The sequence below is a fragment of the Peromyscus eremicus genome, chromosome 7 (genome assembly GCF_949786415.1).
Source record: "Peromyscus eremicus chromosome 7, PerEre_H2_v1, whole genome shotgun sequence".
NCBI classification, from domain to species: domain Eukaryota; kingdom Metazoa; phylum Chordata; class Mammalia; order Rodentia; family Cricetidae; genus Peromyscus; species Peromyscus eremicus.
The window spans coordinates 24,262,517-24,279,517 of record NC_081422.1 but is presented as its reverse complement, the minus strand read 5'-3'; the positions used below and the strand labels follow the sequence as shown (position 1 = coordinate 24,279,517).

At 42.6% G+C, this 17,001-nt stretch overlaps 1 protein-coding gene across 3 annotated transcripts in view; it reads right to left on the bottom strand.

Annotated features, from left to right (window-relative positions):
• Opcml (opioid binding protein/cell adhesion molecule like) overlaps window positions 1-17,001 on the bottom strand; it is a 507,406-nt gene that overhangs the window by 239,602 nt on the left and 250,803 nt on the right. For all 3 annotated transcript variants that reach the window (XM_059266732.1, XM_059266733.1, XM_059266735.1), the window contains one exon: window positions 5,885-6,117. In XM_059266732.1, coding sequence (XP_059122715.1) covers window positions 5,885-6,117 — 233 coding nt within the window. The remainder of the gene's footprint in view (window positions 1-5,884; window positions 6,118-17,001) is intronic.

Here is a 17,001-nt window from a genome sequence, read left to right as displayed (position 1 = left end):
AATTGAGATATGGTTAGTATATAATGTAGCCAATCCCAGAGCTGACTGGGGCGCAATAGGCATTGGGTGGGCAGAAAATCAGGTTTCTTTACATGTTAACTGAACATCAGACATTAACTAAACAGGCTCCAGGTAAAAACACCCCACGTCTTCTGTGTACACAGAAACCGCAGAAGCTTTTGTAGAGTCTTGTATGTGTGACTTTAGTAGTGTTCATGTTCCTCTACCTCTGTTTCAAGTGTGGGCTTGTGGGTGCATGTATGTGCATGCGTTCCTGTGCTGTGTGCATGTATATGGAGGCCACAGTATTTTCCTCAATTCTCTCCACTTTATTTTTTGAGGCAGGGTCTCTTACTGTAGCTGGAGTGTGTTAATTCAGCACAAACTAGCCATTAAGCTCCAGGGATCCCCCTTCTCCCCAGTGCTAGGATTACATGCCTGCATCTTTATGTGGGTGCTGGGATCTGAACTTAGATTCTCATGCTTGCACGACAAGTGCTTTACCGTCTGAGCTGTCTCAGCCTAGGACTCATCCTTTCTAAGCCTCTGCATAAATCTAGGCTTTGCAAAAAGCGTGCATTCCATGAAGAGAAATACCTTACAGGCCACCGATTTCTAAGCCAGCTGAGAGAATAGATGGAGAATATCAGCACCCCTGAAGCAAAGACAGACCAAATTTCCCTACTGCATCCATTCCTAACAAATAGCAACACCCCAGACCCCCAGAACTCATAGATCTGCTGAGGTTTCAGAATGTTGAGAGTTAATGAAGATTAGAATGACAATTAAATCCTGGATCCCCAAAGGAGTCGGGGTTTTCAGTACTTACATAGGATAAAATGGTAACATTTAAAATGTGTACCCCTGGAGGGATGAGCTACTAGAAAATTAATTATCTTCTTTCTGCCTCTCTCCAAGCCTCTTTGTGCCATTTATGGCAGCTTTGCAGTCCCTCCCTCACTGCTCACTTTCTTTTTGGAGCTTTGTCCTTAATTTCTAATGGTACAATTCAGTTTCGGCAGCAAGAAACAAAACAAAATAATACACAAGAAAAAAACAGAGAAAATTTCCATAGCTCTAGAGCAGAGAAGCAAGTAAGCATGGCTGGCAGTAGAGGCATGGGAAGAAGCTGAGATGTGGACCTTACATTTGTATTTTTACAGTAACAATAAAACCCCATTGAGGGAAAACCTCTGGTCAAGAGAATAGAATCTCTGGCCTGGGTGGAATCCAATATTCCAGTTGGGCTGGATCAATCACTTGGCAAGGACACCACCTCCAGGAAGGCAGGCTCTCCCCACATGCCATATTAAAAAGATAGGGAGAATGAATAGCCCTTTAATGAGATACTGTACTTTTCCTTCCCAGAGTCCCACCCATAGTGCAGTAACCTACTGCCATGCAGCTTCCTAAGTCTGCCCACTTTTCCTTTTCTTTTTTCTATCTCTTTCCTAAGCATGCTTTCCTTACCAGTTTGGGTGTTGTCAATATTTCTGGCTTCTTTATTCTTTCTCTAAGGTCTCCTTGCCCTGCATTTAGCTGCTGGTCCACCATGTGACTCACCTCCATGCCAGCTTAAATGGCATGGCTTTTCCCTCCTCTTCTCCATTCTCCCCTCTGGACAGCAGGTGAAGTATGCAGCATGCCTGCTCTGGGGTTTTATTTATTTTTTTTAAATTCCAATAAAAAAATTGTCACTAGCTTTCATTTGAGTCCATTTCTGATTTTTTTTTTTTTAAGGAGACTAATAACTCCAAGAGAGGACCCTGATTTCCCTCTATCAATGTGATTGTGGTTCAAGACCCAGCACTACTCCTGGCTCACTGGGGACCATGGCAGGTCCCCAACTTCCCAAACTACAGTTATGGGTTGCCTAATTTGCAAAAGGAGATAACAGTCGATGCACTGCTGCTTCCCAGGGTTTGTGGGGTGGGGGGAGGGTCAAATGAGACGGAGATTGTGAGCATCTTTGAACAGTACTAAATAAATGTGTGCAATCTGTGGCAGGCATCCCTATTATGACACACCAACTTAGCTTGTCATAGTCTAGCCGGCTCCTCCAGGGAATTTTCTCCATTGCTAGCTGCTGAAACTTACCAAACAATGCCTGGCTTCCTTCCCCACCCTGTCTGCTTATAGAGGCTTCAGGATCCCTTGTTCAGATGCTGATCCATTTGCTGAATCACCTCACAGATAAACACCCCCAAGTGCCTGCAGTGTCTCGGCATGCTAATTGATGGGGCTGGAGATAAATAAGTCATGATTCTTGTTGTTCTCTAGGAAGAGTTAGCCTTAGCAGCTCAGCAACTATCAAGTTAGTAAACCCCTGACATGACAGAATCTCAGACACTGGTATCAAGCAATAACTGCATCTTTGTGTTACCACATCTATATGATGTTGTTCTTTCAGAATGTCACAGCCTTTTTTCTCCATAGTTACTAGCCAAGGCCACCATCATTTCCCCAATTAAAAAAAAATAGAGCTATTCTCATTTATCTCTTCCTTGTTCAGAGCATTAAGGACCAATTCTCACCATTGCCCTTGGACAATATCTCCTAGGTGCCTCTGCATTTCTCCAGGCAGATCCATAGTCCAAACTCATGACACTCATTTGTATACGGGATGCAACTTGTTCCTTGTTCCTCTTGCTCCCTCACTCCCCGCCTCCCCAGCCCTGCAGTACATCCTTGAGGAGGTTGCCTAGTGAATTTTCCTACTGAGACTAAGCTGACCAACAGCACAATCCTTCACTGCTCTGGGTTTCTTTTGCATTCTTTATACAGTCTAGACGACATTATTACGCAGGCTTAGGTGGTAGCATAAAATGAACTCCTTAGTGGCCAAGAAGTACCTGAGGGAACAATGGTTGAATTTTAATGAAGGTGGCTTATAAAAAGTAGACTTGGGACCCAGTCCCATCTGACACATGGAAAAAAAAGATGCCCTTTACAATAGTCTACAAAGCATCAAGAACCATGGCAGAGCATCTCTGAGGCCTGGACACTGCAGAAGAAATAAAATAAAAATAAAAAACAAAACTAGACACTGCAAGAGACACCCTCCCTTTTGCTAATGGCACCCAGTTCATAGCAGTAATGAGATATTAATACTGTCAAATAGACAGAAGATAAATAAATATTTTTAAAAAAAAACACACAAGTTGCATCTCGGAAATTTTTCAGTTTTTCTTATTGTAAAATCAATACCCATCAGCAGTTTGAAATTAAAGGCAAGATTAGGCCTCAGTTTTCTACATGCCTTATTGTATTCCAAAAGCTTTCTACTCGGTCAGATAAATCTTCTTTAAGAGGATTAGGAAACTTTCATTATCTTTATCTAACCTGAACTAACACCGAGTCTGAAAAATTAATCTATAGACTGGACAAAAGTCTATGGCTGCTGGGAAGATAGAGGACCTTGGTTTCTCTCTCACTGAGTAGTGAGAGCAACAGGGTTGCTGCATCTGCCCCCTGAGGACTCCGCATTGCTCACCAGGATGGGCAGGAATGCCCTTGCCCGGCTCATGCTCTTGGCCTCTCGCTTAATGGAAAATGACATGTGTGGAATGTTCCGGTAGCAGAGCATCCCTATCCTCCAGCCACCTACTGGCTTGTTTTTATACTCCACAAGGTCCTAGGAGGCCAGAGCTACATAGGGCTGGGCCTTGGATCTGGAGAATGGGAGGAGCTGACTTCTACGATAGGGAAGCTGTTGGCCCTGTACCCCAATTCTCACACTCTCCATGAGTCTTCCCCTCCCCCCCCACACACACACCTGATGACATTATAGGATTCCACACCACACTCTAGGAATTACCCAAAGTGCATTGTAGAGGCATCATTCTTGAAACCACTTCCTGTGAGCTCCAGGTGCCCTGTCTCAGTTCTCACCTACTTATATGTTTGTCTTATTCTGTTGATGCCAACAGCCTTGTTCTGTCCCAGTTTGTTTCTCTACAGCACCTGACAGCTTCTTTTTTTTCCCTTTCATTTCAGCACCACACCCTCTGGATGTGAAGACAACTGTGCTTTGAAGGCCATGGAGGTGTCAACTTCAAGGCTGAGAATCTTAGCTCCATGGAATCAAGCCTAAGTGGCAATCAGATACTGAAACATTTCAACCCATCTTCAACCACTAATCTCACCCAATGTCTCCACTGTCCTTTGAGAGGGGACATGTCCATGACTTTAGTTCTAGATAGCAACCAATCTTGAGTCTCCAAGCAGTCATCCTTACCCAATCCCCTACCCTCTGGGTGGTACATAGATGTTGAAACCAGCAACATCTGTAAATGCCCATGTCATGACAGGCTCTTTTGAATCTCTGAAATCATGTGGGGCAGAGAGAAGAACCCAGAGATTGGACAGAGGCCAAGCTTTAGTATTGTGTCTCTCAGAAGAGCTGTGGAGGAAGACAAGTTATGACAAACGTATCTCTGGCCCGATACCTCCATTGCAATGTGTCCACAGAGGTACATGTAAATACTAAGCTGGTAATAGCTGCACTGTCCAGAGGGAAAAGTGGGCATCTGAAATAGTTTAAGTGATTTGAGTGTGAAGAGACACTAACTCCCATCTACTATGTTCTATGAAACCAACTGAAATGAGTTACATCTTATTAAAACAAACACACAAACAAACAAACAAAAATACCTCCTGGCTACAGAAGGGTTGAATTCACATTTCACAATATAAAAATAAAAAGGAGGCCAGGTAGCGGGGCACATGCCTTTAATCCCAGCACTCAGGAGACAGAGGCATGTGGATCTCTGTGAGTTCGAGGCCAGCCTGGGCTACAGAGTGAGTTCCAGGAAAGGTGCCAAAGCTACACAGAGAAACTCTGTCTCAACAAACCAAAAATGAATAAATAAATAAATAAAAATAAAAAAATAAAAAGGAACTCAAAAATCTGTTGAGTCTGTGGCAGATGGAATTAGATAAACTGAAATTGATAATAACACTCAGGCTCTTTTCTGAGAGCTCAGTGGATGTCTCTAAGACACCAGCTGGATGCTATGAGAGAGAACAACCCAAGCTTCTCATTTGGTGGAGGAAGGATGTGCCATTGATGATGGAGTTCTTCTGTTTGTCAGTTCATTCTTATCATAATAACATAATGCTTTAAGCCATTATGACAATTGGGATAATTCAAAATAAGTTTATTTTGCTTGCCTTGCCTTAACATGGTCTTCAAAATCTTATGATTGCTTTCTGCAGGTCGTTTTAACTCAAGATCTTTTATCTGATATCTGAGATTATTTATTTTTAGTTAGAAAGTATAATTGAAATTAAAAACCATCAAAAAACACATGTGATACTATGCTTGGGCTAAACTAACTCAGATTTTTGAAGAATGGACAATGATGTAAAAGCACTCTTTCTGCTCCTTTTAACTAGATGAATTTTTTCCACCACTGGCTTGGAGATACCGTCCTGACAAGTTCTCTCTTGGCTCCACTGTGGGGCTGGGAGGAAGGAGAAACGTAGCAGGACCTAACTGGCTAGAACTCAGCATCGTTCTAGAGCTCACATGGCCAGCTTCACATCGATATCAGCCTTTTATTATGGAACAAGCCTTAGAGAAATAAAGGCCTCTGTGATTAATACTGCATTTATCTGTGTTTGAATCCTGCACCAGCTTCAAATGCTAAGTTTCTTAAGAAAGTTCAACCTTATATGCACAAAAGCTTCCTGGTGAGAACAAAGGGCTAGAGAAATAAAGAAAAAAAATTGAAAAACTTCTAGAAGATTTGCAATTCTCAACCTATGGATTTAATAGAGGAAAGTGGCCTTTTGTGTCTTTATTCATAAGCACAAAGACCAAGGTTTCTCTCCTGGTCCATTTCCAAAAGGAACAACAGCCCCAGGCCCAGCTGTCACTTACCTTGCACTATGAGGTGAACCCGGGAGGTTTTGGGGTGATTGTCTGTCTGCACAGAGCAGGTGTATGGACCTTCATCATATACATCCACATTCTGGATCATGATGCTGTATTGGGTAGGCGTGTTGACCAAGATGATCACTCGAGGGTCTATGGACCACTTGTCGTTCCCAGCATAGAGGATCGTGCTGCGGTTTAGCCAGGCTACTCTGGTGACCCGATCATCTATGGTACACCTGTGAGGGATGTGGGGAGAGGGTGGAGAGGGGATGAGGAATAGAGGAGAGAAGGAAAGAGGGAGGGAGAGAGGGAGGAAGGGAGGGAGGGAAGGAGGGAGAAAGGGAGGGAAGGAGGGAGGGAGAGAGGAAAAAGAGAGAGAGGTTATACATGCGCTATTATATGGCAAGGAGGAAATGAAACAGCAACAATACTAAACAAAGACAATCAATTATTAATGAAACTCTGTGAACACAAGGCAAGAGAGGCTTGACTTACCCAGAAGAAGCCATGATACAAAATCATTTCTCCTTGATTTAGGAACATAGTATATGAATATCTTGCTGGCACATTGCTTTTCCTCTTACTTCACCCTCAGGCTTATATGAAAATTAGTTTATATTTCTTGAGCACATTTACCACATTGCGGTAGCAAAGACCCAGAGGCACAAGGGACAGAAAGTAGATCAGTATTTCAAATAGGTCACAGATAATCCATGAGCAAATACTTAACTTGTAGTTAATCAAGACTTGAACTTATTTACCTCAGACCTCCCAGGTGTTGGTAATCTCCTTGTGCCCCTAAGCTGCACAAAGATGAATAAAATTCACCTCAGAAAACCAGGACTTTCTTAGGCGCTCCCAGCTACCTCTGAAGATTGCAGGGGAGGTGAGATTCTCAGTGGTTCCCCTCTTCCTTTCTATACTCCTCCCTCACCCCACAACTGTGGCCTGTAATCAGAGAGAATCCTTCAGCCAGTCTCCCCAGCTATCCCGGGCTGGGAATGCAAATGACGATTGCTTGTTGCTGTGTGTAACCTGCTGCTACCAACGCCCAAGGGAGAGACAAACCTGCCTGTAGCTGGGAAGAACATTGGCAGATGTGCCTGAGGAGCTAAGAACATGAGAAGAGATGCAGAAGGACCCAGAATGCAATGCGAGAATGAATGTACTATGAGGGGCCAAAGATGTGCACATCCACAGCCTACTGCTGTGAGCTCACATAAGAGATTGGCAGCAGAGCTGGTGCCCTGGCATGGACAGGAGACGAGTCAGGAGACGAACGAGTCTTAACGTCCGGGTAAGAACAACAAGGCTTCCCGCACAATCTGACTAATACTAGGTGGGTTGCAGAGGCGCTCCAAGCAGGTTGAAGAGAAAGATGACTTCCTCAGAACACAGGCTGGCAAAGAGGCCAATCTCTGAGACGTTCAGGGGCCACACTGAATACAGGTGACAAAGAGCCACTGAAGATGCTGACTTTTCTTTTGGGCAATTTTGTAACCTTCAACATATCTGTAAACTGATTCAGTTAAACCGTAGCTTCAAATCATTCACTTTGGGTCTATAGAAACAATTCACTTTAAAATAAACCTTCCAGATAATTTCTTTGATGGGGGAGAGAGAGAGTGTGTGTCTGTGTGTGTTCAGTGGAATTTGAACACTATAGTGATTGATAACCATGATAATCTACCTTCAAAATTCATGAACAAGCTCTTCTCTAAAAGTCATAAGTATATATTGTTCCTTTTTGAACTTGAGGTTATCCTTCCATTATATGTCCTCAGCAGGATGTAGTTTATGCTTGAAAACATTTTATTGATCACCTATCATATTTATCTGTAACAAAAATATATAGAGATTGAATTTCAAATTTCTTTTATGTCCTTTGGCTATAAAACCCCAAGTAATAATATTTGCTTTTAAAATGAGTTATCACTACAAATGTAAAATTGGCAAAACAATATAGATAGCTTGCACATTTTAAGTAATAATTAACCATAAAAAGTTAACTTGAACTGTAAATACAGAGCTTAATCACGTGGGTAAGCCCGGTTTTTCATAGCACAAATTAAGAAATCATTTACTTCTACAATGAGATAGCATTTAGGATCAATTCTATCCTATTTTACTTTTAAAGAAACCTTGTTCACATAAGCACAAAACTTGCAATAAAAATCTCCTATAGCAATGACACTGAATTCTCTGAATGCCTTCCAAGATATATGGCAAAAACTGCACAGTAATATAGATTAAAAAATTATTTTGATAGTCTCACAGCTGACAGTTCAATTAGCTCCTCTTTCAATTCCTTTTAAAGCAACCAACTGAAAAAAAATACATGATTTGTAATGGGATTTGTAACCCAATACTACATTCACTCAGTTTCTCAGTACCTGGATAAAGGGTACTGATAACATCTTACCAGGGCTCATCCAATGGCTATTATAGACATTCTACTCTTTCCCTAGAAACATCTGGTTTAACTCACTATGCTCAGAAATGCTGTTTTCATATGTTAAGTCATGCTGCCCTCTGTGAAAACCATCTCTTTGAGCTCTGGTTCAAGGGCAGAGGACTCAAGGTGTTGCTCTGAATTTTGCTACTGCTGTGAGAATAAGCCTTTTCTGCTTTACTACTGTGGGGCCTTCCTCAAGGACAGGATGCTGTAGGTAAGATAACAGTGATGGAGATAATAGAGAAAATACTGTCTCCTGGATGATTGTGACAGGGGCATACTCCAAAGAGAGGCAGTCCATAGGTACTCAGGACAGATGGAGAGAATTACACATCTTGAAATCCATTTCCCTATAAGCTATTATTGTCTTCATATGGGACCAGCAACTGCAGACTGAATATGCACATAGCCCCTGCAAATTACTACAGCTGTAGCAGAGATGTGTGATTTGATATTTATTAATCCAAACCCATCCTTTCAGGGAAGAACAGAACCCAAGTATCCTTAGGGGTCTGGTGCCCTTGGGTAGATACATCCTAGTGAACAGTCCTGTCTTCTTTTACTTGCTCTTTAGGTGGGTCTCATCCATGGTTATGAAATACAAACAGAAAGGAATATCTGTGGAACGCTAGAGAAAGCCGTTCTCAGAACCTATGAGCAGCAGAGAAACCCAGTGGACTGGTGGGGTTGGCAGAGGAGAGCAGCCTTCTGCATGATGGCTCTTGGCTTCTGGCTCCTGGCTTCCTCCTAGCACCATATGACTCTGCTCTGTATGGTCCAATGAACAGCAGGGCAGAAAACTCAGGAAGGATTTGAGCAGTGTGCTTAAGTGATCTTCAAAACCTGGGCTCTTTCCTTGCAGTTTGAGGAAATGTGCTGGACCCTCTTTAGCAAGGAGCACAGAGGGGAGCATGTTTGATGCTAAATAAGAGAAAGTCATAGACAAGGTGAGGAAGGTTAAGGACAACTTTCTGATGTCTTGAAAACTCCTAGACATGTGAAATCTTTACAGTCCAAACCAACCCTACCTAGTAGTCCTTGGTGGAACAGAACTCATTACAGCTGTGTTGTAGAACTTGCTAGCTGTTCTGCTAGAAGCACTTGGGAGAAGTTTTCACCTCTTGTGTCCATTCCACATAATGACCTTTGAGAAACCATTTGTATTATCCATAGTTCTCGGATAAGGAAGTGGAGGCACAGAGATATTCAGTAACTAGTCTCCATGAACAGCTGGGTCAATGAAAACAGGGGACTCACACTCAGGCAGTCAGTGATGGGCATCCTCATGTGAAGCTTTGATAATCTCAGGACTAAAGCCAGAAGTGTTTGGCTGGCTGTATTTAATCACAGTTGCACAAATCTACAGCACTTAATGTTTTTCATAAATGACAAAATAATTGAAGAGGAAAGGAAAGCCATTTAGTCCCATCCTTTTTGTGTCGTTAAGCCACCTGTAGTGTGAGGAAAAGTGGGGAGAAATAAGAATCAGGGTGAGCCAAGAAATGCCTGAAAGGTACCTCGGGGACTGGAAGGCAAAAATGTCACTTTCCAACTCTACTGAGTGTGAAACAGGACTTACAAGAGTTGTTTTTTCTTAGTATTCTTTGTTTTTGTTTCTCATTTTCGGAGGTGAGGCAGCAGTTTGGGCAAACCTACATCTGAAAACACAGGATTCCAGACTCTGTAAACATGAAAAACTTAGGCCACTAAGCCCTGCTCCCCTTACTTCCAGCCAGAGGGCTAGAAGGGCCTGAGAACATGCCTTTGGCAAGCTCCCCAACTGCTGCTCAGCGGACTCTCCCTTGAGCACTTCTTTCCTTTAGGAACTAGACAAGATGCTATTCTGAGTACACAGAAGGGAATACTAACTCCTCGCTTGGGCTACAAGATGACTTAGAGTAAGTTCAGAGTGGGCATCTCTGTCTTCACTTGGGATCTGATCACTTTACATTTGATCGCCTGCTTACTTCTACATAGAAGCATGCTCATCGTTCAAGTTGTCTGTGGAGAAACCATTGGTACCTACCCAACATTTTTCTCCTTCAAGGCCGAAGAAACAGACAATGGAAGCTGGGCACTGTCACCTTTTTAAAGTTTCCTGATCCAGATTCCCAAAGGCTCTTGAACTTCTTAGATCATTGTCCTAAAACTTTAGTTTCCCTAGGTTTCGGGAATAGCAAAGGCTCCCAGGACAGCCCACCTCCCAGATAAGAACAATTACCTGTGGTTTCCAGGAGGAACACTAGAGTGGTGGCAATCACTTCCTGAGGACAAGGTCATCCCCTCAACCAGTAAGGATTTCTTCAGACCTCCTTGCTGAACCAGACAAGACAATGATTGACCAACCGGCACTCATGGAAACTAATCCTGCTCAGTTATGCACTCATGGAAACTAACCTTGCTCAGTTAAGCATTCATGGAAACCAACTCTACTCAGTTATGCATACTTCTAGTCCCTCCTCCTGTTTAAGCCTACATCCCGTGCCAGGACCTGAACAAACTCAGGCCACTGGACCCCCTTCTGTGTGCCTTTCCCATGTACATTGATTACATCCTTCCCTTCTGCTGTTCACCATCACTCCTGTCATTAGTTGACTTACTGAGAGGCAGGCAAGCCTAGTTTGTTAGGGCTGCTGAGAGGCAGGCAAGCCTAGTCTGTTGGGGCTGCTGGTTTCGGATCTTTTATCTTGAAAACTTCATTTATAGCACATGCTACAATTTTTTTGTCAAAAGACTCCATTTCCTGAAATGCAACATCTGCAAACTTTAACATTTTTATGTTCTTTATTATATTTAGCCTCTGAGAATGCGAAAGTGAAATTGCCATCACTCAGCCGATACTTAATGAGCACCTACTGTATATAAGACACTTTGTTCAGCTGAGAATGGAGTGAAGAGCAAATTCCCCATCTCATGAAGCCATACTTCATAAAAGACAAAGGAGACCTAGAGATACAAACAGATCAGTTCCAGTGACTGAAGCATTGGGATAAAAGGAACCATGGTGAGGAAAGGGGGGAGCTGTGGGGGCTGGCAGATCTGAGGGTGGAGTGGGGAGGTCCAGCTGGAGCCTGAGTCAGGGGGTGAAGGTTAACCACCCTCAACCTGAGAGCAGGAGCATGCTTGTCTGGAAACCATGTCCAAATTAAAAACAAGAGTCACACATACACACAGAAATCTGCAGGATACTGAGCTATTCCTGGACCTGGAGAACAAGTCTCTTAAGCCAGACTCACAGTGGATTGCTCCTGTGTTAATAACTTTGTAAACGTTAGTGCTGGAAGCATTGGTGACTTGTATTTGGGGGGAATAGAGGCTTCACTAGAGAATACCTTCCTGTTCCCACTGTTATTATTGGGATTGTACCTGATACTCCACCATATTGAGTAGAAAGCCAGAAGATGCCGCTCAGGCTCTGATTCAACTCATTGCTGTAAATCTACATTCCCCTTGTAATGGAATGTTAATACTGAAGACCTTGGAATTATTTGTCAGATTTACACGGTTGAACTTAAGCATTTAAAGTTTCATTTGTTGCACTGTAAATACCACATGGATGGGGACAACACTGGCGCTGTTCATTTGGTGTCACATCACTTCCCACAGGCCACCTGCCAGCCAACAGGTGATTAATACATATTTATGATTTAAAAATGCCAGACAATGTTTCTCAAATTAGCATCAAAAGAATATTCATAGGGTAAAGGAAATGTCTTTGGGGCTACATATACATCATGTACATATATATGCTTATGTCTTTTTGTGAGGTATGTATGTTATATACCCAAATGCAAACATACACACAAAATCCCAGGGGTGTTTTTGTGTATTTTCCAATCTAATTTTTATTTATATCATAATTGTGGAAAACGTAACCCATTCATACTCTGGAAGTGGCATGGTAACAATTAGATTTAAATATTCAGGTTTGTACTTATTTCTATTATCGCTCTGCTACAGAGGGAAGTCCTTCTATTGTCTCAGGCTAATGAGAAACATACAGAGGTGACTTATGGGGTCAGTGATACACCTGCCAAGAAAAGCTGAATGAGACCGAGTGTGCTGTGTAATGAAGGTCCCCTAGGGTTGGGTTGGGGAGACTTAGTCACCACATTGCATAGGCTAAATTGAAGAGTGGTGGCCTATGGCTGTCGGTGCCATGGTCCAAGATGCAACTTGGGATGCAATTTTAATAAAATTTCATCTATTTCATTAAATGAATATTGCAAACTCCAATTTTGGTATTTATATGTGCATATAACTTATATTTTAAGAATTTGGAGTCATGTAATGGAATATGCTCAAGGCATTTATATCTAGTTTTATGATTCTATATAAACTTGTTTTAAAATAATGTTACCACTGGGAAACTATGAAAATCGTTTTTCTATTCTTGGGCTCTACCTTTAATATAATCTTTTATAGAGTTCTCAATTTAAGGAAAGTGAGTAGAGGCTATGTGTTACATGTGAAGATCCCAAATACACGTCTCTGGATTTATCTCCTTAACACATCTTCCAATATTAGCTTGGTGCTTATTTGTTTGTCTTGAATTTTACTTTTTTCATTAATTGAAAGTTAAGTGACTTTCTGTTAAGAAGATTCTTGCTATCCCTAACCTTCCTACATTTCTTGATATAATATATCAAAATATGTTAATAAAGCCAGCTGGAAGAATAGGAAGAAGATCATGCTTTAGAGAAATCATAGAGTAATAATAAGTGACTTTTCTGAGCAAAAGAACAGGCAAGCCCACATGAAATATCTTTAAATCAACTCCCAAGGCATTCTAAATTGCAAAGGCTGTTCTCTTGGGAGGCTTTAACTTCTCCATTATTTCTTGAGTTACAAATAGAGCCAACTCTAAAGCATCAACAAGACCCTAAATTATGTAAGGGAAAAATCTTTATGATTCAAACAGTCAGAAATCCAACAGTGGTAATGACTCTGCTAGAGCTAATATTTGGGATAAGATATTGGTTAAGAATATTCTGAGAGCCTCAGCAAAAGAATGGGGAGGAAATAAGAGCTTCTCAGGGAAGACTCAACCCCCAAACATCTCAACAGTGCAACAGGTTACCCTGAAAGGCTGGCATGCACATGCATCAAAAATGTCTTTTACACTGGAAAGTGGTGTCTGTCTAACATCAGCTGGAGGGAAGGTGTGACATTCCTATAGAAGATGTGCATACTCTATATAGATTGCTGCTGTTGTTGTTGTTGGTGGTGGTGGTGGCGGTGGCGGTTGCGGTGGTGTGCGTGTGCGTGTGCATGTGTGTGTGCGTGTGTGTGTGTGTGTGTGTGTGTGTGTGTGTGTGTGTGTGTAGGGGAAGAATATATCCAGAGGGAATACATACAAATGCATGTAGAGTAAGAGTCTGGGAGGAAAGAGAGGAGACAGAATACAAGCAAGAAAATGAACACAGCATCACATAAATGCCAAAACATGCCATATGATAATAGCATGCTGTGGTTTCTGCTGTGACCAGTGACATATGGTGTGCTCCTGTGTCCTGACATGGACACATACAGTGGGGAATCTATCTGAAAACAGAGAATACCTCCACATTCCATAGAATGCCAAAGTGCTGAGGACTAGCTGCACTGTGAGTAGCCTGACTGTCCACACTGGAAATATAGCTGTCTCGTCTTGTTCTACTCTATTAGCATATGCATGGATGAAAATGGTCTCATGGAATGGGAATAAGCCATAACATAGAAGAAAAGGGGGTCTTTCGTTAAAATAAAATGTTGTAGCAAAGGTGAAAAGTGTTGGATCTAGATCACTTAAGAAAAGATGATAAATCTGCTGTCCCCTAAGTGAAGAAAAACAGTAGAAACATGGGTGACCTTGTATTACAATAGGAAACCATGGAGACAATTGATGGTTTCTATTTTCTCCAGAGCAGATGACAAAGTTGCTAGCTGCAAGCAAATGGGAGGCTAGAAATGAGGGGACTAGGCCAAGAAACATGGAAGTAACTATTGCAGAAGAATGAGCGCGTAATTGCTAGAGAACTGTCCTGTGATTCACAAGCTGTGCTGAGGTCCCTTGTGTAGTTGGCCAACAATGTCCAGCTCAACAGCCTGCCAGTTTTAGGGGTGTCTCCAGCAATGCTCAGCTGCGAGCACAGTGCAAAAGACTATATTCATCCACTGTTGGGTCTGTCAGGTGAGCAAGTCAGAAGTCTAGAACTGAGAAAACGAGCACTTACAGAATAAAAGGAGTGAAGCTAGCTGTGACTTAGAAAGAAAATAGGGTTGGCTAAATGCATGTGAAGTCCCAGTGAAGTCCTAGAGAGAACCAGCTAGAAGCAAAGAAACTGCACAGGACTGAAGTAGGAATGTGTTGACTAGGTGGTGACGGCTGCTTCTTGTGAAGGGAGAATCAGGCAGACCATCTGGGTGGGTCATGACAATGGTGTGGATGGCAGATGCTGTGGGATGTTCTGTATGGCAAATGTGATGTTGATTTCTTGATGAACTTTGATGACATTCATGCCAATATAGTATTTTGGAGCTAAGGAGGGGTCTTGATACTGAACAGACAAGGGCCAGCCGACCTGTCTAAGCCCAAGAAAAATACTTTAAATTCCATGTTCATTTTCTTTTTGTTGCTATGATTAACACCTTGACCTAAAGGAGCCTAGGAGAGAAAGGGGTTTATTTCATCTTACACCTCTACATCACAGTCCATCAATGAGGGAAGTAAATAAAGACTCAAGCAAGAACTGAAGCAAGAAACCAGGGAGGAATGCTCACAGTTAGCTAGCTCTCTTATACAGCCCAGGTTTCCCTGCCCAGAGACGGTGCTCCCGACAGTGGGCATGGCCCTTAGCCTTCCCATATAAATCACCAATCACAACAATTCCTCACAGACATGCCCAATAAACCAATCTGATCAAGGCAATTCTTCAGCTGGGGTTCCCTCTTCCCAGGTGACTCTGGATTGTGTCAAGCTGACAATAAAAGCTAACTAGGAAAACTTCTCAGAACTATTTCTCCATCTGAGAAGTGGGGTGGGAGTTTTGATTTCATGGCATCATTCAATGTTATTATGGGGGGGGGGACTGGAAGAAATAATTCATGTGCCAGAGTTGATTGTACAATAAACAGAACCTGTCACAGGACTTTCTCCCTCTTCAAACTCTGTAGCCTAAAAACTTAAGCTGGTTTAGCCAAATATGTTAAATTCTCTTGCTGTTCATTTCCCAGAACCTCTGAAGCCATTTTCTTTTTATTCTTCAATCTAGAAACAGCGAATTTTAGCTGCACAGGTAATGCACACCTGGAATTCCATCACTCAAAAAGTTGAGGCAGGAGGATTGCAAGTTCAAAACCAACCTATACAGTGATAAGCTGTCTCAAACAGCAAAAAGAACAATAGTGATGATTTAGTGATGTGGTATCTACGAGACAGATTACAGGACAGATCTCTTCTGCTCATTAAATTCAAAACAAGCTTTATGGTTTTAACATTAGCTAGCTAACTCATGCATGCTTCCCTAGATTGCCTATGGATCCTTTATCGCTTCCAAAAGATCCTGTTTTTCCCCCAAATATCTCACACTCGAGCGTTCTCTATCATCCTGCGTAGAGCTCTGTGGTATGGTTTCATTATTTCCTTCCCTAGTTTATTTTTTCTGTTGGAGGCAGCGAGAAAACTCTAACTTTGTATTTTCATCAGGCCCCTTTCACAGTGTGTTGACAAGAGCGGTTGATGGGCTGGTTTCTAGATTGATGACCTGTGGTTGGTAAAATGCTGTACTCCTAAAAATACATAATTGGGAGATCAATCAATACAACTGTGCACACCTGCAAGAGAACTCGGTGGGCCCACAGGCCCTGCGAGCTTCTGCAGAGGTGGCCTTGGCTTCAGCAGGTTTGCGTAGAAACAAGACAAACCTGAGTCTTGAAGAACCATTCTCAAGGTACCAGGATTGAGACAGAAAGGAACCAGATGCAAAGTGTCAGTGCTGACAGTGAGTCTTGGAGGGTCTGAGCAGTGAGAGGCTCACTGAGGGAGTGGCGTCTGGTCAGCAGCTTCAGAAAAACAAATTCCCTTTCCCTCAGAGAGCATGCAGAGACAGCTGGGCACCTCAAAACTGTGAGAATCGTTTTAAGGGCCCCTCCTACACTCGGAAGACACCACAAGCTAGTGAAACATTTTTCCCCCAACAGGCAGAGACGGAGTTTCATCTTAGGACAGAAGAAGTGTGAGCATACATTTCCTCAAACACTTCTCAGAAAGCACACCGGATAAGTGCTTGACACGCGACCCTCTCTTCCAGAGCTGTTTGACTTTGGGACATCTCCTTCTGCCCACCTTGTGACTGACTGGAATGCCAGAGGTACAGCATGGGGCAAAGCTATTTCAAAAGCTATAAGCCTGAGGTACACAGCAGGCCTCTCAAGTTACCAATGGCCTCTTTCTCCTTTCCTTCCCTCAGTCCACCACTCTCCTCTGCCCTCCCTTGCTCCCTGCAGAAGGTGTGGTGAGGCTGTTAACCCCAAGGCTGCCCACTTGTCTTCCAGAGCTCTCCCAAGTGTTACCACTGGCTGGGCAAGGATGCTCTAAGAAGTTACCCAAAGCAATTTGAGATATTTATTTGCCACCTGGCTCCCTTTCTTCCTCCACATTTACAGCTTTAAAACCCAGCCTCCC